Source organism: Gadus morhua, chromosome 1 (assembly GCF_902167405.1).
Source record: "Gadus morhua chromosome 1, gadMor3.0, whole genome shotgun sequence".
Lineage (NCBI taxonomy): Eukaryota > Metazoa > Chordata > Actinopteri > Gadiformes > Gadidae > Gadus > Gadus morhua.
In genome coordinates, this window is record NC_044048.1 from 3,998,755 (window position 1) to 4,021,254 (window position 22,500).

Consider the following 22,500-nt stretch of genomic DNA (forward strand, 5'->3'; position numbering starts at 1 on the left):
GCACACACACACACACACACACACACACACACACAGTTTTCTGTGTGCTCTCTATGTGGGAGGTACGGCCTACACAATTGTTCAAATATAAGCCTACGACATGGCTCCTTGTTGATGGAGTATCTGTCTTCTCTGAAAGCAGACCTTGAGCTGGTGTGTGTGAACCATCTGATACTGCAACCAAACATAATCTTCAAATGCTACCAGTACCAGGACCATATCAAAACCAGAAGCAGAGCAGTACTATAATGATACCATATGAATACCAGGATCATAGCAATACTAAGCAGTACCATACTAGTACCAGGATCATACTTATACCAGGATCAGAGTTATTCCAGGAACATACCTATACCAGGACCATACCAGTATTAGCGACATACCAATACCAGGACCATATCGAATACAAGGGCCAAACCAATACCAGGAACATCCCAGTATCGGGGACATACCAATACCAGGACCATACCAATACTAGGACCCTACCAGTACCAGGATCATACCACTACCAGGACAATACTAGTATCAGGACCATACCAAACCAATACCAGGACCATACCAGTATCAGGGACATACCTATTCCAGGACATACCAGTATCAGGACCATACTAATGCCTGGACCATAACAGTATCAGCACCCTATTTATACCCGGAAAATGGTTCAACAGCTCACCACTACAAGAACTATACAATACCAATACCAAAGCACTTGTTTTAATGGACTATATTGGTGTCATTTTGTGGCCATTACCAGAGAGACATTTTCACCCAGAAAGGGTATGGTACTTACGTTCTTTAGTTTGACCATCAGAGTGTGTGCAGTCAGAGCCAGCCATATAGGTTAAGGTCAATGCAGCAAAACACAGAAGACAGTGGAACAAGTTTGATTTCAATGTGCCAAATGTGTCTTCATTGAGGAACCACATTGCTTTAGGTGAAAGTAATTCCGGCCTAGCCATTATGAAGTCTTGTTTTCATTTTAACACACGGTTTTGCGCACATGATTCTAAACAGGAATGGCAGAGAACGGCACTCGGAAAAATGATAGCTAGGAAAAAAAGTGATTTATATGCAGATGCAGACAAACACACAGGTGCTCTCCACTACTGGCAATTATCCAAAATCTCACCAATATTTTATTTAAAAGAAAGGTTTTCAATATTAACTGGTTTTGCAGAACTACCTTGAACTAAATGTACTTCATACGAGTAGGATAGTGTCATACTGGGGAGGTAATAACTCTTACCCTCAAATCAAGATTAGACTTCACATGTCTAATATTGAATTCCAACACTTTATCACCTAACATTGATCTCGACCCAACTTATTGTGAAAACAGCACGAAATCAAACAATGTCCCCTATGATGTATTCATTAGGCCACGGCCATATCACAGGAACTCGTTATCGTTGCATGCATCTTCATTCATTATTATCATTATAATAACTAAGCTATTGAGAAGGAGTCAATTTTGCTTAATACACAGTACCCCAAACATTCACAGTCATCTCCATGTAAAAATGTAATTGATGAAGATTAATTTGATTCAAGTGGAGATTAAATCAATTTCAAGCGAGACCGATTTCTATACTCAAATAATATCTACAAATATGGCAACAAAATATCAAGTATTTTGTCGATATGGAAAAGGGTAACTCAATGAGTCCAGCTGTTGCTCAGATTGGCACTCCGGCACAGTCACCTCAAAACACATACTTTAAATCCTGTGTCTGTGCTCTTCTGGATTCATTAAATTCAATTTTAGATGTAACACACACACACACACACACACACACACACACACACACACACACACCATTTTAAATAGCATGCTGGTTAAACATATTGGTGCATGGTTCTGCTGCTGATGGCGAGCTTACCTGGCTTGCAGGGTATTGGCTGCAGAGGCATCGACAACTGGGGGTCAGAGTTCACCTGGAGAGCCTGGGCACTGGGGTGGAAGGCCGGGATCATGACATAGGGCATGTTGACCTGCTGGGGCCGGACAGAACACACACACACTCATTACTGGATGCTCAGGACAGAATACACACACATACTCATTACTGGATGCTCAGGACAGTATACACACACACACTCATTACTGGATGCTCAGGACAGAATACACACACACACTCAACGCCTGGACGCTCGTGACAGAACACAATCACACACATTCAACGCCTGGATGCTCAGGACAGAACACACACACTCAACGACTCAACGCTCAGGACAGAACACACAAACACACACACACACACTCAACGTCTGGACGCTCTGGACAGATGGCATCGCTGCAGCGGGAGATTTCGATGCGACCACCTCGAAGTTAGGAATGATGAATGTTGATTCATCAATCAAAAAATGATGAATGCTGATTCATCATCTAGAAATGTGTGAATGATGATTCTTCAATCTAGAAATATGTGAATGCTGATTTATCATCTAGAAATTATGAATGCTGATTCATCAATCTCGAAATTATGAATGTAGATTCATCAATCTAGAAATGATGAATGGTGATTCATCAATTTAGAAATTATGAATGTTGATTAATCAATCTAGGAATGATGAATGGTGATTAATGATTCTGGTAAAATTTGAATGTTGAATCATCAATCTAGAAATGTGTGAATGAGGGAAACTTGGCGGGAATATTGGTGCAACATTTTCTATTTGACTCTCAAGATGTGAGCATTTCCATATCACGCATTAGGATATATTATAATAAATATTATGTATTTGAGCAAACATTTATTTATTTATTCATGTTACTTTGCAAGAAACTGAAGACCTCATTCAAGTTAGAATTTGTGGTTTGTACTGAACGTGATAGTAGTAGGTATTGTGAAATCATTGTAAAATCGCTCACAGCCTGTATATTCATCAGAAAAGTGTTTTTAAGTTAGTCACTGTTTTTTAAATTACATTTCTTATACTCTTACACCATCTACTTCCTTTCACTGCAATAATGCGACCATTTCCTTGCCGTGGTTAAACAGAGATGCCATGAGGTCTAATCTGATCAGGGTTATCATATTCCGCTACAAGAGGCCTTAACAACAAAGTTATTTAGCAACACGTACACTGCATGCGAGCTGTAACAACATCAATAGGAGACTCTTCCTACTTTCTGCGGCTTGTTTTACCGATGCCAGAGATACTTCGCGTATGGCTCAACAACATCGTAATCTGTCACCTTGCAGAACATCACAGCATCTCTTGCTTGAGTGGAAGCGTTCGCACAACACAGGATATATGAGAGGGGAAAGCACTTCATATCTGCTGAAAAGATGAGAACCTTCTGTGTGCTGCCTCACTTCTTTATTCCCACTGGGCTCTACACACAATGAGCTTAGTGAGGAACTGACAAAGAACCACTGTATGGACTGAGATAGAACCAAAACATAAACTTAGATAGGACCAATATATGGACCGAGATAGATCCAAAACATAAAACTTAGATAGGACCAATATATGGACCGAGATAGAACCATTGTATGGAATGAGGTAGAACCGCTATATGGACCGAGATAGAACCGTTATATGGACCGAGATAGAACTGCTATATGGACCGAGATAGAACTGCTATATGGACCGAGATAGAACCACTATGTGGCTCTAGGACCATTGTATGGACTGACCTGGATCTGCTGCTGGAGCATGTTGATCTTGTGCTGTTGCTGGATCAACTGCTGTTGCTGCTTGGCGATCTGTAAGTGTTGGACACACACACACACACACACACACACACACACACACACACACACACACACACACACACACACACACACACACGTAAGTGGAAATGTGCAAACCAGCACAAACCCGTGGTAAAAAGCGGGTTATCCCTGCCAGGGCGTTATGGATGCGGTGCGGTAGGATGAGTAACTACCTGTTCCTGCTGCTGCCGCGCCAGCTCCATCTGCTGCTGCTGCTTCTCCAGCAGCAGAGCGGCCATGTTGCGCTGCTCCGAGTGGGCCCCCAGCAGCTGCTCCCGCAGGCCGCTCAGCTGGTTGATCATCACCAGCAGCTGCATCTCCTTCTCCGCCAGAGACTCGGGCGTACCTGAGGACCACAGCATCACCGCCACGGTGACTCACGGCACGGTGGAGTCACCGCGCGTGTGTGTGTGTGTGTGTGTGTGTGTGTGTGTGTGTGTGTGTGTGTGTGTGTGTGTGTGTGTGTGTGTGAAACACCTATACACAGTTTTAGTACATGGAATTAGCCATTCCTCTACTGACTGCGACTTTGGGGGGGAATAGTACATTTCCCTGAGCCTTTAATCATTTCTAACTACACCTGGAACAGAGAGAGAGAGAGAGGATGATGCGCGGGCTAACAAATAATCATTGGAAAGCACAGAAGTTAATCTTAGCCAAAACTTTAATGCCTGAGAGACTTTGGTCTGAGCTGTTGAAATTACTTTCTACTTTCGAAGCTACTTTTTGGATTGTAGGCAAGAAGGCAATCGTAGGCATGAAAGCAGAACTAATGGAATGGACCTTTTTTGGCAAAGTGTGAGCGGGGGGCTCACCTTTGAGCTGCTCGGCACTTCTTTCCAGAAACTTCTCCTTCCAGTCCGTGCTCAGTAGCTTCTCGATCGTTGGCATGACTGTGACCACAACAACCAGAACACAAAGTTATGGCACAGAAAATACAAACAGAGAATGCGGTTCCTAAAGAAAATGCAGTGAGTGCAAGCTTTTGAACCGAGTTCAAAAGTTTGATTGTCTTAAGTTATAAAGGTTTATAATGTCAACATTTAGACAATTTTCTTTATTGTCAAATGTTAGAAAAATACTTAAGTATTAGAGTTAAAACAAATAGTTTGAAATGGTTGAATCATGTCAGTGTAACAGCCAAGTCAGTCTAGAAGAAGAAATATAGTGTGTGTGTGTGTGTGCGTGCGTGCGCTGTTGCGTTGTCCAATGACTATTCTGAAGGTTCAATATTTGAAAAACATAATAAAATGTTAATGAATTTCAAGCAAAGACAAACCTTTTCAAGTCCCTAGATGCAAAATTTTGGAAGAAGTTAGGTCTAAAGTTTTTCGAGAATAACAATAGTTGGTGCTGTCTGCAGCAAACACCTAATAAAGCCTAAGAATAACAAGAGTTGAGCGCTGCCTGCAGCATTCACCTTAATACACCTCCAACCAAACAGCCACAATGTGTTCCACTATACAAGGCAGCAAGTGCCACTGGGTGGTTGCGTTCGGGCCAAGCAGGAATCAACACAAAGGAAAGGTTTGGGAGGGTTGCATGCTTGTTGTTTAGGAGTTCCAATGTGTTTGGATCAACAGCAAAACCAGTACTGTTCACCTTTCACAGGTCCAACACGGACCGAAGGAACCCCCTCTCCGCACGCACGCGCGCACACACACACACACACACACACACACACACACACACACACACACACACACACACACACACACACACACACACACACACACACACACACACACACACACACACACACACACACACACACACACACACACCTTCGCTGAAGATGGGCCGCCCCTCCGGCCGGCCGTAGACGCCGGCGTCCCTCCGGTCCACGGGGCTCTGCCTCAGAGGGAGGTCCTTACTGGGGGAGCCGTCCTATCAGGACACAGCACCAGGAGAAGACGTTAGCAAACGCGGGGAAAAAAAACACCCACAACTTTTTACATGACATTTACATTAACATTTAGGGCATTTGGCAGACGCTTTACGCAACTTACAATAAGTACATTTGTCGGAAGAAGGTGAAACCATATATTGCTGTCGGTACAGTAAGGATGTTCATATAGGATAATAAGTGCTAAGCACTCATAACCACTAGGTTAACCCATTCCTTGTATACAACAAAGATAGCTAGGATAAGATGCTACACAATTCAAAGTACAATTCTTTTTGTTTTTCAGAGTCAGGATGTACAACTTACAATATAATCTGAATTGCTTATTCTCTTTATGTATATATATCTTATTTTGTACAAAGAGTAAAACTATTATGCTTCGTTCCTCAAAAGCCACACAGCAGCAACAATGCAATATAAAGTAAATATATAAAAATACAAATATGTGAAAAGTGTGTTCAATAAGTGCCAAGTGACATACAACTCTACTTCCTGGTCAATTTGTTTGGGCCTGTAGTTATAGACTTTAAGTTATAGTTACAGACTCATATCTACTAAATCTCTTCTTCTGGAGATCAACTAACAAGGACTGAACGTGGTGCATCATGTTGTTCATCGACCAATGAGAGGCCTTCTCTTTACCGAGGGTGAGCACGACAGCGGGGGGGTTAGCTGGCGGGCCTCGACGGACGGGAGCCCCGACCAATCACACGAGGGAGACTGCTTGGTGGGAGCGTGGCGGGATATGGCCCCTCCTCCGTCGCTAGACTCCTCCTCTTCAAGTTTGACACCAACACCCTCCATGCCAACATCCCCGTTGGCATGGAGATGCAGCGTGGGGGGGCTGGGCTCAACCATTCTGGAAGAAGAGCAGGGGGCACAAAGTAGACTTTAATTCAAGTTGATCACACAAACATCAACATGGTATTACCAGAGTTAGACGTTAATGATCGGGCTGCAGTTGGTGACAAATCAAATTCCATATTGATGAAAATATCTAAATGATGAACAATTTCTCTTAGCAATAAATCGGTTAAGTGTGCAAATAAGGAGCCCGTTCTGGTAAAGCTGTGATCCAACGATGTCTCTTATTTACAGATGCATTCAAGTTCAGGCACCGCTCAGGGCAGAGTTCAGAAAGGTCAGAGGTCAAATCGCTGTAGAGCCCGATAGTGGTCTGTATAATTGTCTAGAGGGTACTGTTTAATTTGCCAGAGTGTGTGCGTGTGTGCGTGCGTGTCAAAGGGTATAAAAAACGGCTTAGAAAGGGCTGCAGACAATGGCAGGGAGATTCAAAGACAGAGTGATAGAAAGACACAGAGCGAGAGGTGGAGAGAGAGAGTTAAAGGAGTACCGCCTGACAATGACAAACTGAGTGAGCAAGGCTCTGAACCTCCGTGAACTTGGACTAATCAACCTGGGCTGGCTGAACGTATGCATTCAACAGTGTGTGTGTGTGTGTGTGTGTGTGTGTGTGTGTGTGTGTGTGTGTGTGTGTGTGTGTGTGTGTGTGTGTGTGTGTGTGTGTGTGTCCCCTGATCGTCAGCCAGCGTGAGCAGGAAAGAAAAACATGGCAGACAGCTGAACAAAACAAACAGAGCACACAAGGGCAAAAAGTGCCCATATATATATTGAGAGGGATGGGGGGGGACGGGGACTCATTGTTAGGAGCGGCGGGAACAAAGGAAGCCGGGACAATGGGCGAGGAGCGCAACAAAAGCCCTGGGCCGCAGGAAACAGCCCGGGTAACAATGGCAGTGGAATGTACAGACTGAGTCAGGACCGCACACGCACACACACAAACACACAAATAAACAGAGTGCCGACAAATTCATAGTGTTAAGACGGAACTACTTGTCTATCAACGGCCAGGGACCTGTCAGAGATTAGCCAGGTGGGTTTAGACATTGACGTCATTTTCTTTGACGCAAAATATAACTTGGAAATGCTAAGTGAAAGAGAAGAAGTTAACAGTTGATGTGTGTGTGTGTGTGTGTGTGTGTATGTGTATGTGTGTGTGTGTGTGTGTGTGTTTTCCCGGAAGACTTGTAGGGGCACATCACATCCATTAGTGTGTTATTTGTTTGGGATTTGTTTTCTTGGGGAGGGGGGGTTTGCACGCTATGGTTGTAACCCGGCCCCCAGGAGCAGTGCATAGTTCCGTAGCCCATTAAAATAAAGTTTTAGCGGGCTGTGGACGGGTCCGTCGATTCATGGGGCCCAGAAGTAGATATCTCCAACACAAGTGGGGAACAGGAATGTGCCTCTGCAAAAAAATTCTGGATGTCAAAGGCTCATAATTATCTTTATGTACTAATAAAATGTTAGTTTTCTCTTTCCAAAACGGCACCTCAAGTGTTTTATTAGCCTTTTTTTTTTTTTTTTTTTTTTGCAGGAGAAGGAGGGATGGGCAGCTGAAAGGAGTTGTAGTGAAACAAAAGTTGTTTTGGCCCGGCCTCCGAGAGGGCTCAGTGCACGGCTCAGTTAACTTCTCGTGTCCACGGTTTTTCCTTTTACAAAAAATGAATGACGTTGATGGTTTTTAGGCATTGTGGTGACTTTTTATCACTTAAAGTCGCAAAGGGATTTGTAGACTTGACCAGCTGTTGGTTTCTCTGCTTGCGATCATTGCGATTCACCATTTATGTGTATATATTTGGTAATTAGATTCCCGTTCAGAAACAGAACACAATGTAGAAAAAACGAGTGGCCATTATGATTTTTGTTTTAGAATACAAAAATGAAAATGTAAATAAAGGTGTTTTTCTTTATCAGGTAAAAACGCCCCTCTCCTCTCCTCTCCTCTCCTCTCCTCTCCTCTCCCCTCCCCTCCCCTCCTCTCCTCTCCTCTCCTCTCCTCCCCTCCCCTCCCCTCCCCTCTCCTCCCCATCCCCAGCACGCAGGTGTCGTTCAGCAGTGGGCGACGGCAGAGACACTGAACAGTGAGTGGTCAGGCAGGGGCAGCTATGAGGCTGTCAGCAGGGTCTCTACAGCGCCGCCTTTGTACAAGACAGTGAGGGGTTGACTGTGTTGATGGCAGAAGAGGTGGAGGGGGGTGGGAGTGTCGGCGTGTAAAGGAGCTGTCCCACTTTAAAGTTATTCCTAGGGCTCCCATCCATGCTCCAAAGGGGGCCGGATTATAGAGGTGCCACAGGTGGCGTGCACATGCCTCCCTCTGCCTTCACATTGTCAAGCGTGTGTGTGTCCCAATGCAAAGTTATGCACAGAATCGCTGCAGCCCAAATGGCTATTGACAGCATGGAATGCCTGAAGGAGTGTGTGTGTGTGTGTGTGTGTGTGTGTGTGTGTGTGTGTGTGTGTGTGTGTGTGAGCTGTTGTTCATTTACAAGACAATGCAGTAACGTCTTAACTTTGAACAATGCAAACAATCCAAGGTTGTTGACTCCCCTTCACCTACTGAAGCCCTCAGCCTATCTATAGGCTCAGCCTATCTATAGCCGATGGCATCCATGCCGACTCTTAAGTTATTGTGCACATGTTTGCGTTTTAAAAAGACACAGAAATAATGCTTTGAGATTTGATACACTCACCTGTTGTATTGACTTCGGCAACCTCTAGAAAGCTGTGTTAACAACCTGTTCAACCTCACATATTGTGAAGTTGAACAGCGATTGAGAAACTACAAAATTCAGAATGTAAAAATCTGAATTTTCTTCCTAGTGTGTTTATTAAATAGATGATTGGATCGTTCATTCAGAACTGAAAGGAAAAGAAGAAAAACAAAGATCTACTGCTCTGAGCCGTCAACCGACCCTAGATCACACTCCTCCAAGAGCCGGAGCAAAGGAAGTCGAAAGGAAAGAGAGACAACTGTCGCTGTGTGTGCGTGTGCGTGTCCCAACCGATAACATCAGCCTTTGAGGGGATGACAACGGTGAAATTTAACACTTCCCACGAAACACAAATAAAAACACTTCACACACAAAGCGTTCAGTTAGCTAACAAGTTGTAACTCGTGGACAAAAAAAACATTTCACCCCCTGAACCGCCCCAGACAGGAGATTGCCAAAGTCAATCCCCTTTTCTTTCTTTGGTACCTTCTCCTTGCTGACAGAAGCCGTTTGTCGGGTTTACATTGTCTTTGTCTTTTTTGTTTGTTATGCCCGAGGACGGATACAAAAAGGGAAGGTACAAAAGATAAAGAGAGAAGATTGAGAGAGGGAGAAAGAAAGAAAGAAAGAAAGAAAGCAGACATTTATTTGTGGACGATAGAAGCCAATTCCCAAAGATATAAAGCTGTTCACAATTCAGATGAAGGTGTAAAACTAAAATTGCTATGGTTTGACTTTTTCTTTCATTTAGAAAATACGAAGATTCCAATAAAATCTGAAGCGAATCCAGCTCCAAATTCAATGTGCTACTCGTGTGTATCGTGGGTATTCTAGGCCTCACTTGGGCTCTCCTAAAATCATTCATTTCTTAAAAACGGGCTTTCTCTAGGGATATAGCATACGTACAAAAAGAGGTCAACAAAGTGAGGTATATTTCAAGAAGTTCTACCTCTGGTCCGGTGGGTATCTCTCTCATGGTCAGGGACCATCTGGGGGACAGGGCTCTGTCAGGGGACAGGGCTCTGTCAGGGGGGCAGGACTATGTTCCAGGCCCCGTTACATTGAGCCAGATCGGATTTGCATAGCTTGCCCCACGCCCTATGGACCCGGTCCAACCATAGTAGTAGCTTGCCCAGGCTAGTGTCTTCTTTTTATACACACTACAACATAGGACTCAACGATTACTCAAATTCAAACAGACATCGCAATGTAATAGAGCGCGATTTGCAAATCGCAAAGGCTGCGATTAATAAAAAAGAAATTGATTCGTTACTGATGGGAGGTAAGTAAGATTCTTATTTATTGTTCTTATGCAATTAGTTAGTTAAATAAAGATGTTATAATATCAATTCATGCATTAATTCATCTCAACATATAGGCCTGGTCTAAAGGAAAGAGCAGTATATATGTTGACTAATGCTTCCAATGTTGTGTTGGTCATACTATAGAAGGATTTATTGCTTATTTAGTGAATAATACAGAACATAAGGAACCTTAAAAAGAAAAATAGCCTACTATATCACAATTGCAATATTGGTCGAATAATCGCAATTCAATTATTTCCCTGAATCGTACAGCCCTACACAACAAACAAACACACACATCTCCCCCCCCCCCCCCCCCCCCCAGCCTCCAAACCAGTCCCTTCAAGGGAGCCACACAATGGACCTCTTCACTCTCCATGGCTAACCAGGACCTCTATTTGCATAATAAGCAAGCTGTCGCAGGTGACCTTACCCACCACCACCACCATCATGTAGAACTAACCCACAGATACATCAACAACAATTACCCCCCTGCTAACAGGTGGGAGAGAGCTGGCTTTATGCAAACAACTTGGTGGTTTCAGGCGTGAAGTGCAGAACAGTCTGGGAAAACACCACCAACACCAATGATATAGGGGGGGGGGGGGGGGGGGGGGGGGGGGGGAGACAGAGAGAGAGAGAGGAGAGAGAGAGAGAGAGAGAGAGAGAGAGAGAGAGAGACAGAGACAGAGACAGAGAGAGACAGAGACAGAGACAGAGAGAGAAGATTTTTGCACTGCTGACCGTTGCTCATTAGAGAATGAGGTGTGAAAGAAAGATGCACAAAGGTCCTGACTCCTCCCACTTCCTCTCTCCCGCCACTCCTCTTTCTCTTCCTCTCCTCTGTTCTCTCGCCCCCTTTTGATGTCAAGGGTGCTGAACCAAACGAGCTGGGCATAGTCCAAAGAGAGTAGCCCATCAAGAACACACACTCCATTACCTCCAGATGTATTGTTGTGGATTCACTATACTGTGTGTGTGTGCGTTGTGTGTGACCATGTGCGTGTTTGATCCCAGGGTCATTTCAACCCAAGAAAGTGTGCGTAAGTGCAAGAAAGAACACTTGCATGTGCGTTTGTTTGTGTGCCTGTGTGTGTGCATAGATGTATGCATGTGCGTGGCGTGCTCACAGGCCCTAGATGGCGTGCAGGAGGCTCGGCGGTGTGATAAGGTCTGTTGTTGTGCGGTTCGGTCGCTGGTCGGTTCATGCAAACAAAGAACACTGTTGGAAAACCCGGCTTGCTGTGATGGAGCGATAGAGGCCCCACAAAGAACACATTTTTCTCTATCTTTTCCCTTTGTGGAGTGCAGGGGGCTGCCCCATTGCGGCTCTCACGGTGCACACACACACACACACACACACACACACACACACACACACACACACACACACACACACACACACACACACACACACACACACACACACACACACACACACACACACTGCCCACCAGTCTCCCTCCTGTCGGCCCGTGATGTGACTTTAAAGAGTACGTCTGCGGCCCCGGCGGCGTGTTGAGGAGGAACTGTTTGGCCGGTGCGTCCACGCGCCGTACCATGGTTTAACGCGTGCATTACCGTCATGCATTACTTCTTAGTTTAGAAAAACCTCTTATAGTCGGTGGCAAATGAGTTATCATTGTCATGTACAAAGATCCTTTTGTTGCCCAGTGATCAAGAGAATAAAGGACGCAAGGCATTGGAAATAAACATCGGCTGGCTCATTATTGCCTGTCTGCGCTTTGATGCACACAAAAAAAACTGAACAGTAGCAAATTTACACAAAAACCTCCTCAAGTACAAGGTTGCATGTCTGGAAAGGGTAATTGTACATAACAACAACTTTAGATTTATTTTCTTTTCAAATGTGCTTTTCGGACAACAATGGATGTATTTGGCACTAATGCCAAGCTATGGAGGCAAGTTTATCTGCTGTTGGCTAGTCAGAACAGACATAATGAGCAGCTGAACAAAACCAATGTGCTTTTGGTGTCTTCGTCGTGGAGGTTATGCCATAAGGAAAAAAAACGAGTTCCACTGATCTGTAAAATCTAAGCACAGGATTGCAGCCGACACAGTTACTGCAGTTAGGGTAAGTCATCAGCAGGTAGTTTGTGATCAGCTAGAGCAGCGTTTGGACTATACACGACTTTAACACATTTCAAAAACTTTTGCCAGAGGTGGCGATACACCTACGGTTGCAGTTGAATGTATGAATGTTTTTATAACGCGACGGGCTCAACAACACAGAGTTGGAAGTGAAATTCAGGAAGTCAATTATATACTTTTTGCTCGCTACTTTGCTGCATAACAAAACTGTGTTTTGTTTTTGATGACCTTTCTCACAGAACAGCATAGAAAGAAATCTGGAAATCTCAAAACGCGTAACCTAAAATACCTTTATACCAGAAAATGTGACTTTGACTTTTTTCTCGACCAATTGAAACATGGAAGAGGAAAGCACAACACAAATGACCCACAGTAATGACAGCCAATGGGAGGAAGCTGCATTGTGCCATCTTAGCTGGATGCACATTGTCACGGGCTGATCGCTCTATTCCACTCTTAATAAAGCCATACTTGGATTAATTACCGCACTCCTTTTCCAAAATGTGATCTGCACATATAAATTACACACCTTGGAGGAAATGTCAAAACAATTGCTGCGTGTATATTTGGTTGCTCTCCAAAGTAATTTTTCTTCTTTAAACTGCCTCATTGTTTCCGCCTGAAAACAACTCATTCTAGAAACGTCTGAAAGTCCCTCCTCTCTGAAAGCATTCCCTCTCTGTGTCTTTGTCTCTCTGATGTTCTCCTGCCCTTTGGAGTCTTTCTAAAGATGTATAAATAGGCTGATAACACAACTACTCCCCTTCAGAGAGAGAGAGAGAGAGAGAGAGAGAGAGAGAGAGAGAGAGAGAGAGAGAGAGAGAGAGAGAGAGAGAGAGAGAGAGAGAGAGAGAGAGAGAGAGAGAGAGAGAGAGAGAGAGAGAGAGAAGTAGCGGCCTCTCTTTCTTCTCGCCCGGCTTTTAGAAACGCAGGTTAAAAAAGAAGCCCCCTTTTCATGCCTCTCTCTCCCTCTCCGTCTCCCTCTCTCTGTCTCTCCACTCTCTGAAACAGGTCGCCCATTGTGGCGGATAGCGAAAGGCTACTGTGGCATTTATCAGAGGACAGAGGGAGGAGAGGGGGGAGGGAGCAGGCGGACAAAACACACTCCCAATAAAGAGATAGAACAAGAGAAGAAAGGATGTCTATGAAGGCCACTTTTTTCTCTCCCTTTCTTTTTCATTCTTTTTCAAAAAGGCTCTTCCACTCCATCCCCCCCACCCGCCCGACTAACCACCCACACAGCCCATTCTATCGCAATTGTGTGTGTGTTTGAGATGGACTCATACACAAAATCCCTCTCTCTCTCCCTCTCCGTCTCTTAACATGGTCGCCCCCCATTCACAGCCCCCCCCCCCCCCCCCCCCCCCCACCTCACAACAACAACCGATATACTGTGCGAGCACAGTATATATACTCCTTCTCCTGTGTGTGTGTGTGTGTGTGTGTGTGTGTGTGTGTGTGTGTGTGCGTCTTACAGAGTCAGGGGTCGGCAGAGAGAGGAGAGCGACGAGCAGTGTTTGCTGAAGGCCTTCTAGACAGAGTGGGTCGAGGTCACAGAGGTGTTGCCATGACAACGCCTCAGCCCAGCAAGGAGCGCAACAGGTGATTCTAAAGAAGGCGCCCTCATCTCAGTGTGGCCGTTCCACAGGAGGGCTCGGCGCACGCGTGTGTGCGCTCCAAAATAAAAGCTGAGGATTCGCTGTCATTAACTGCGTGCCCCAGGTAGTTAACCAGCTCAGATCAGCAGAGGTCGTGTCTGCACGGCCCGACAGGTAACAGAATAACTGTCCACTGCCCAGGAGAAGTCCCTTCTCCTGGGCTCTCCAGGCCTTTACAAAGCGGACGGTCTTGATCAGGATGCTCGGAAGAGATATCAGCGAAATCTGAGACCCCAAATTAATTTAGAGCGTTTGTGAAGAAGTAGGATTTATGGCCATTGATAAAACCAAGTAGGATTCCCTGAAGATTTGGGATGACAAGTTGAATCATGATATTGCACTTTAAATGACATTATGCAATTAAAAAAAAAAATAATAAGCATAATGCGATGAATACTTATCAATCACTGTATTGTTCAATTCTTCTTTATCCTGAAGTTATACTTATACTTATGTTTCCATTTCCCCGACCGCAGAGTCGATCACTATCTTCTGAAAAAGACTCAAGACTCACCTGTTCTGTTCTGAGTCCACCTCAACTCTGCATAGCCACCTTCCCCCTTCTGGCCACCATTGTACACTGTATTGTATTGTATTGTATTGTAGTACTTAACTGTGTAGCAACTGCAGTAGCTGCTATCATGGCTGTAACACGGGGAATTGATTGACCTAGCGATCTTGGTACTTGCACTTGGTTCTATGAACATCCTTTCTGTACCGACAGCGATATATTGATGCACTTCTTGTGACAAATGTACTTATTGTAAGTCGCTTTGGATAAAAGTGTCTGCTAAATGCCCTAAATGTAAATGTAAATTTAAATGATATAACAAGTAAAACACAATAAAAATATTGTGTCGTTAATTTCTTGTTGTAATTTCCTGTCACTGACTGTTGATGTTGCCACAATAAACAATAGACCTTCCTTGCCATCCGTATCTTGGGGATGCTTCATATTACCATTACAACATGTGGTAGAAAACAGCAATAGGTGTAACACCATGGATGATCACTTGTTAGTGGGGAAACACATTGACATCTGCACGTCGTGCTGTCATCGTGTGGGACAACTGCTGAGTGACATTCATTTTCTAAACCAAGACAAAACATTTTGACAGTACAGGGCCTCTTTTAACGTTTCCATCTAACCATGACAAATACACACATTATATAGCTACTCGTTAAACAATAAAAACATTATTCAAGATATGCAAATAAACCCATTTCTCGTATAAATATACAAATGAATACAAAATACGAGGGCACAACATCTGCCAAACCGCGTGCCCTTTCCGAAAGCAGATCTATGAATACTATCGCTTTAGATACCTCTGATTTGACTTTTTATTTTTATAAATGCAAATCAGAACAGTTGCGGTTTGATGCTCTTGTGGCACAAACACCAGGCACTGTAGTTATTTGCAAGTGAACAAACTCACTCTCTCTCTCTCTCTCTGTGTCTGTGTGTCTGTGTGTGTGTGTGTGTCTTATGATTGTAAAGAATCATTTTGGTCCCAATAACAACAGAGCCCCCTTGTCTAAAGTTGAGACGAGGGTCATGTAAATTGACGAGGAAACTACTGCTGGGGCTTTTTTTATTTTTCGTTGAGTTGATCTATCAATAGGATGCTTGTTTGTTCACCCAATATGCGGGAAAATAAACTAAATAAACAAATTAATTTAACAGGAGGGGCCACTGCGTACACACACACACACACACACACACACACACACACACACACACACACACACACACACACACACACACACACACACACACACACACACACACACACACACACACACACACACACATCACGTCTGTTGGGTATTTTCTCGATAGAATAGGCATGCAAATGGTTTCGTTTGGTTACCAAAAAGAAAGAGTATTGATGGAAAGGGGAACCTATAGAGGAACCGTCAGGGACTGTTATCCAAAGTAAGCATATTAGAAAATTGGAACCACAAACAACAAAAGTCTGAATGGTATTTGCCTGGTGATTATTTTGCCAGTAAATAACCAGGTTCCTTATTGACTGCCTCTCCTGGTGCAGACACCACTTTTCCTCCACCGTACGAAAACAGCAACGTGATAACAAACTCTATTGTATGGATTCCAAGTTTTAAACTCGGTTTATGTGATTATCTTTAGCTATTGGCAACTTATTTTAGCCGTTAACCTCAAGTAGACCTCAGTAACAGCGGTTTAATAATTACAAACAATATAGGGAATGAGCCTCTTCACAGCGAAGGCCAACACGGAGCTGCTCCCCAACATGCCGGTGCATCGTGAGAATGTGCGTGCCATTGAGCGAGAATGGAAATTGTATTACTCATGGGTTGGAGGACAATAATTTACGAGCAAGGTATTCTTCTAAGAACAAAAGGCTCCACTTGAAACGTTAGGTGTGATGACACATACCCACCTCAGTCCTGTACAAGCTTGTATATTGATGTTGCAAACCACATCATTTAATTCTCTATTGAATAAGCATATACACTTCCCAAGACACACACACACACACACACACACACACACACACACACACACACACACACACACACACACACACACACACACACACACACACACACACACACACACACACACACACACACACACACACACAAGCTATTGAGCATTCCAAAACGGGTTGTTGAGCAGCATGGAGGAGACAGAGCGGTGTTCAAGGACACCTCTGTTCCAAGCGCATGTTCAATGATTTATGGCCATTGATAAAATAGCAAAAAAATAAGTCTTTATATTGCCGTAGCAAATGCAAATTGAAATAGGCCTTTGAGCAGGTGGCAAATTAACCATGACCTTAACAAGGCAAGTGGAAGACAACGGATGATAAACACATCATGCATGAAAAAAACTTTACATCCCCAATATCCCATTGAATAGGTGAGCGCCTTGGGAAATACAAAGCACCTTCGTCTTGTGGTATCGAACGGATAAGTCTTACCTTTGTCCTGTTCTGAGTTGTGTACTTGCTTACTTGTGTGTATGCGTGCATGTGTGTGTGCGTGTGCATGCCAGCCACTATGGTAATTTCCACTACCTGCCAGTCATGGGATAGAGGGATGGAAACAGTTTGCAAGTGGGAAGATGAAAGGAAGTGTTGATGGGTCCAAGAAACGACGGGGAAGGAGAGAAGGAAATCAACCTGAAAACACGGGCTCACGTCACCGTGGGATCGCTTGCTGGTGCTGAGTTTGCAAAACTATGCTACATCACATTACAAACCATGTCAGCCAATCAGAACGAGGGATGAAACATAAATCAACCATCAATTCATCCCCCTGACCCCCGAGAGGTGACACGATAACCAACCAGCCTCGTATGAGAAGGAATATGACATGAAGTCCTAGATGCACAGAAACGGATCAGCAAGGAAAACAAAGACGACCACTTAATGCATGTGTATTAAATATCAACCTCCCCAAGATGAAAGCCATAACGAATGGACAGAAAGTTGAATGACTAATATCCAGGGTCATAATTTGGGGGAATCATAAGATCCCCCATAGTCCATTGCCCTGTGCACGCGCACACGCACACGCACACACACTTTTCTATTGTTAATACCGGTTCAATAGGCCTGAGAGAACAATGTCCAGGTTTATATGGAAGGTCAGGTGAAGAGGAGAAGCTCTTCTTATGACTGAATAGAGACGTAACAAAAGCTGTTTGTCATGGAGATCCCAGCGGCAGTGGACGTCTAATCAATAGGGCTCTCTATTCAAAGTGGTCACCAAGTACAAAAGGCCTGATGGACATTTCTGTGTTCTTAGAAAATAGAAATCAATCAATCAAGGAAACAATTATGATGTGTGCTTTTCTTTGCCATGTGACGAACTGACATATTTTCCAGATGAATGTGACAACATCAATTGAACTGTCCTGGATGTACACAATCTATATAATCTTACATGCTCACAGTCAAATGACTAACCAAACACACACATTCACTTTTGTTCAGACAAGGACCTGAAGAAACAGGCACAGAAACAAAACAAACAAATATTGAGAGCGAGAGAGCGAGAGAGCAAGAGCGAGAGAGAGAAAGAGAGCACATCCCCACCCCCCAAGGTGAACCTGGTCACCTGGGAGTCAAAGCTCTTTGAAGTGTGAGAGGTGAAGGGTGAAGGGTGCCACTCCTTGGGATGACAAACACGCACACATGGCTGACACACACACACACACAAATGGCTGACACACACACACACCTGTCAACTGGATAGTCCTTTCTGGACATTAGTCACATGTCCAAGAGGCACCATTAAAGTTTGACCTGTGTGTGTGTGTGTGTGTGTGTGTGTGTGTGTGTGTGTGTGTGTGTGTGTGTGTGTGTGTGTGTGTGTGTGTGTGTGTGTGTGTGTGTGTGTGTGTACATCCCACTGTCCTTCAAAGTTATCTGGCTAAAGTGAGAGAAATAAAGCGAAAATAGGAAGAAAGAAAGAAAAGAAAAGACAGAAGCTAAGTGGTAAAAAAGAGAAAACAATCAGTGGAGGGGGGAGTGAATTGGGGGAGGAGGGGGAGAAGAAAGGCGATTGACAGAAAGAAAGGTCAGGGACTCCCCACTGACGGACAGCTTTGTATGCGACTAGTCACTGTAAAGTAGTCACTGTAAAGACACTCAAACACACACACACACACACACACACACACACACACACACACACACACACACACACACACACACACACACACACACACACACACAATGTAGACATGCGACCCCCAGTATGACCCAACGTCCAATGGCTTTAACCTTCAAACCCTTGGTTATGACATAAAACCATCTTGAATCTATGTCTTATCCCTGACAAGTACATCCCAGCAGTTGACCCCGTTCCACCTCTTAACACCGCAGTACACCTTGATAACTGAGGAAGGGAAAAACCAATAACAGTGGCTAGTGAACAAGTAGGGTTGTGTAGTTTCACGCACTTGTACTCCCCCCCCCCCCCCCCCCCCCCCCCCCCCAAGCCTCAGTGATCCCCTCATCCACTCTAGTAGGAGGTCACACATAAAGGATGCAATGGTGTCGACCTGCCGACTGAGGGGCATTCAGGGAAAAAAGGTGTATGAAGAACAATTATAAAACAGGGCATCTCGCTTTTCCTCAGGGCGAGATGCAGACTAACAGCTCGCCTGTGTCATTATAAGAGTCATCCACAAGGTAAATCGTCATCGCCAATTGCTTTAAATATTAAAACTTGTTTTGACTTTTAAAAAGTCATTTAAAATTAGTATTTTCCCAGCTTTAAATTGAATGATTTTTCAGATGTTCGCTATAGCCTATGTGATTGCTTGTAGCCTAAATCTGGACAACTGATATTTGATCGATAAAGACCGTGTCCGCGGTGCAGATCCACTCACCACTCCCGGTCGCTTCCCAAACTCCGCTTCACCTCCTCCGCCGCGTCTCGAGGACGTCGCTCCTTCGCTCACTGAGCGACGGCGGTGTGTACAGATGCTGCTGCTCGTGATCTCAACTTCTTATTACAGCAATGCCCGCTTGGTAAAGACAGCAAGTACACAAAAGGATTGATACTCTTGACGTGACACTTGGCTGTGTGTGTGGGTTCCGTTGCGGGTTCGGAGGGAGCAACCTCTCTCGTCACTCGCCTGATGACTTTCTGGTGTTTTGTTACTAACATCCACGCTCCCAGTGCTCACCTCCCACTTAAAGTGAGAGCGCACCATTCACAGCACATTGACGTTAACTTGGATTAGGCAGCATCAAACTGTCGTCCTAAACATCCAAGACGAACATTATTGACGACCAGAATCTTTCTTTCTTTCGATCCTCTTTTTATTCGTTCAATCTTTATTTTCCTGTTTATTCTTTCTCACTTCTTTATTCTTTCTACTTCTTTCTTTCAAATTTAATAGATGGGAAATAGGTCATGATACGACTCACTTTATTGAAATAAATATAAAAATGTTATCCAAAACCGACACAATTATATCATGGTGTGTGTGTGTGTGTGTGTGTGTGTGTGTGTGTGTGTGTGTGTGTGTGTGTGTGTGTGTGTGTGTGTGTGTGTGTGTGTGTGTGTGCGTGTGTGCGCGGGTGTGTCTGTGTGTGTGTGCTACTAAAGCAGCCATTCCACCTTGTCAAAACTGTCTCCTGGTGTCAGTGAAAATATCTGTATTTTCCCCTCCTGTGACACCTCTTCTCCCCAGGCGGTTGTCTTCATCATCACCATCATGGCCTTGAACACTGAAAAAAAAGAGTGTCAAAGACACAGAAACAGGTTCCGAAGGATGCGACAGAAAGAGAAAGGATTAGTGTTTATATGTGGGCGATGCCACCGGTCAATATTTACTGGAAAAGCAATGATGGGGAGAGGAGCAAGCTTTCAGAAAGAGGATGGAAAAGAGATCTGTATTATGGACCCAGAGGGACAGGGAGGAGAGTCAAAGGAGAGTCATATACAGGAATGTTCAGCCACCATTCACTGGTTAGCACAGAGCCACGGTGTCGGCATCCACACAGACCTTCATCCTATCTGGTGGGGGTGAAACCAATGCCCCCAAACAAACTAACACCAGCTTTCATTATACTAGTAGGTTTCAAGGTTCAGCACCACACACCTTCCACACTATAAGAACGCCTTCTCTTCTCCCACTCATCCCCATAACACAGACTGGGAACCATGTCTGGCTGTCCATCTATGGTCCAAAGAGCAAAATGTCCGCCCTAGTTAAAACATAGCAGGAGGAAGCTCATTTGTTGGACTTTAAGTGTCTTCAAGGTGTCAAATCATCTTCTTATAACCCATGATATATCTGATTGTGTCATGGGTGAGGATAAAATCACAACAGGGTAGGCCCACAGAGGTGGTAAAGAACATCATCCATCGGTTAATATTTGCGCATCTTCTGGGGTCTGCACAGAGGCTCACAAGCAAGGCAGTAGTGCACAACAACAGTAGGTTAGCCCCTTCTGATTCACGGATAGCTCCTCATTCCTTGAGTAGGACGGGTGTGAGGGGGTGGCAATGAAGAGTCTAGGTGAAATCTGAACAGGTGAGTCTTGAGTCTTTTGCCGAAGATGGTGAGCGCCTCTGGCCTATCTCTGGCCTATCATGGATCCTGCCCCCGTCCCACGTCTTTGGGATGAGAAATTGGGAAACTGTGTCTTCACCCAGAAGAGACAAACCAGTGCTTAGATGTTATGATGTTGGTCAACCTGGCTCTAACCTGTGTTCATTTAATTTCATCCTTTTTTTGGTCTGCATTAAAGAACTCAGCTGGTGACTGCCAGGATGTGTTTTCTTACCCTCTTAACCACATTCATGCAGGCATCATAATAATAATAATAATACATTTAATTTAGAGGCGCCTTTCAAGACACCCAAGGTCACCTTACAGAGCATATAGTCATCATACATTTTTTCATCATGAAAAAATCATCATCATCATCAAGATCAAGATCAAGATCATGAAGTGTAGCTCTGTGCAGCTCCAATGAGGTGCACTCGCGAAAAATTTAAAATCCTAATTCAAACACCCTTATATCCACTGCTGCCCCAAAAACGCTCTCAGCTCTGAAAGGATTCTTTGTCGTGAAGATGTGTGTATTGATACACTTTACGACGGGGAATGAATGAGCCAGTGCATGGTCAGTTAAAAACATCAGCGCTAACAAGATGTATCAAGGTTAAAGAGTAAAAGAGACCTGAAAGAGACGTAAATAAACAATATTTTCTCCAAGGAGTGTAGCGATCAGGGTGGTGTTCGGATGTTTAAGATGCAAAACTTTACTTCACATAACAATAGGGATGCTTAGTCTTTTTTTAATATCAAGTATATACATTGTACTGTACACTTACATTAACGTATTACATCACATACTATGAATGAACAACATATGAGTATGTACATTGTGCTAGGCATGAGTTCAGCATGCACGCAACATTGTTGCTAGCACTGTATTGTGTTAAACATTGTCCAGGGAAGTCGATAGCCTTTCAATGAATATCAAGAACATGGGCCGGCTCGATGACATCAGTGAGGAACAGCAGAAAGCATCCACACGCTGTTGGTTCCACTGTTTGCTGCTCTGGCATTGGGAGTCAATTATTTTCAACTGCATTTGATTTTCAGCGTCTGAAGATGTCACGCAAGAAGTGCCGTGACCGAGAGGTGACACGATTTGAACAGCTCTGCATTGATCTCATAACAATAAGGCACGGCGGGCCATTGTG

The 22,500-nt window shown here is 44.2% G+C and overlaps 1 protein-coding gene across 5 annotated transcripts in view; it reads right to left on the reverse strand.

The window, feature by feature from the left end:
* Positions 1-19,952, reverse strand: part of sox13 (SRY-box transcription factor 13) — a 30,440-nt gene extending 10,488 nt beyond the window's left edge. For 3 of the 5 annotated variants that reach the window (XM_030353161.1, XM_030353187.1, XM_030353153.1), the window contains exons 1-7: positions 19,664-19,952; positions 6,271-6,487; positions 5,507-5,609; positions 4,538-4,615; positions 3,896-4,068; positions 3,645-3,713; positions 1,881-1,995 (exon numbers count right to left, since the gene is read on the reverse strand). In XM_030353161.1, coding sequence (XP_030209021.1) covers positions 1,881-1,995; positions 3,645-3,713; positions 3,896-4,068; positions 4,538-4,615; positions 5,507-5,609; positions 6,271-6,486 — 754 coding nt within the window. In that variant the 5' untranslated portion in view covers position 6,487; positions 19,664-19,952. The remainder of the gene's footprint in view (positions 1-1,880; positions 1,996-3,644; positions 3,714-3,895; positions 4,069-4,537; positions 4,616-5,506; positions 5,610-6,270; positions 6,488-19,663) is intronic. The other 2 variants (XM_030353178.1, XM_030353170.1) reach the window with 1 other exon arrangement.
* Between the last annotated feature and the right edge of the window lie 2,548 nt (positions 19,953-22,500).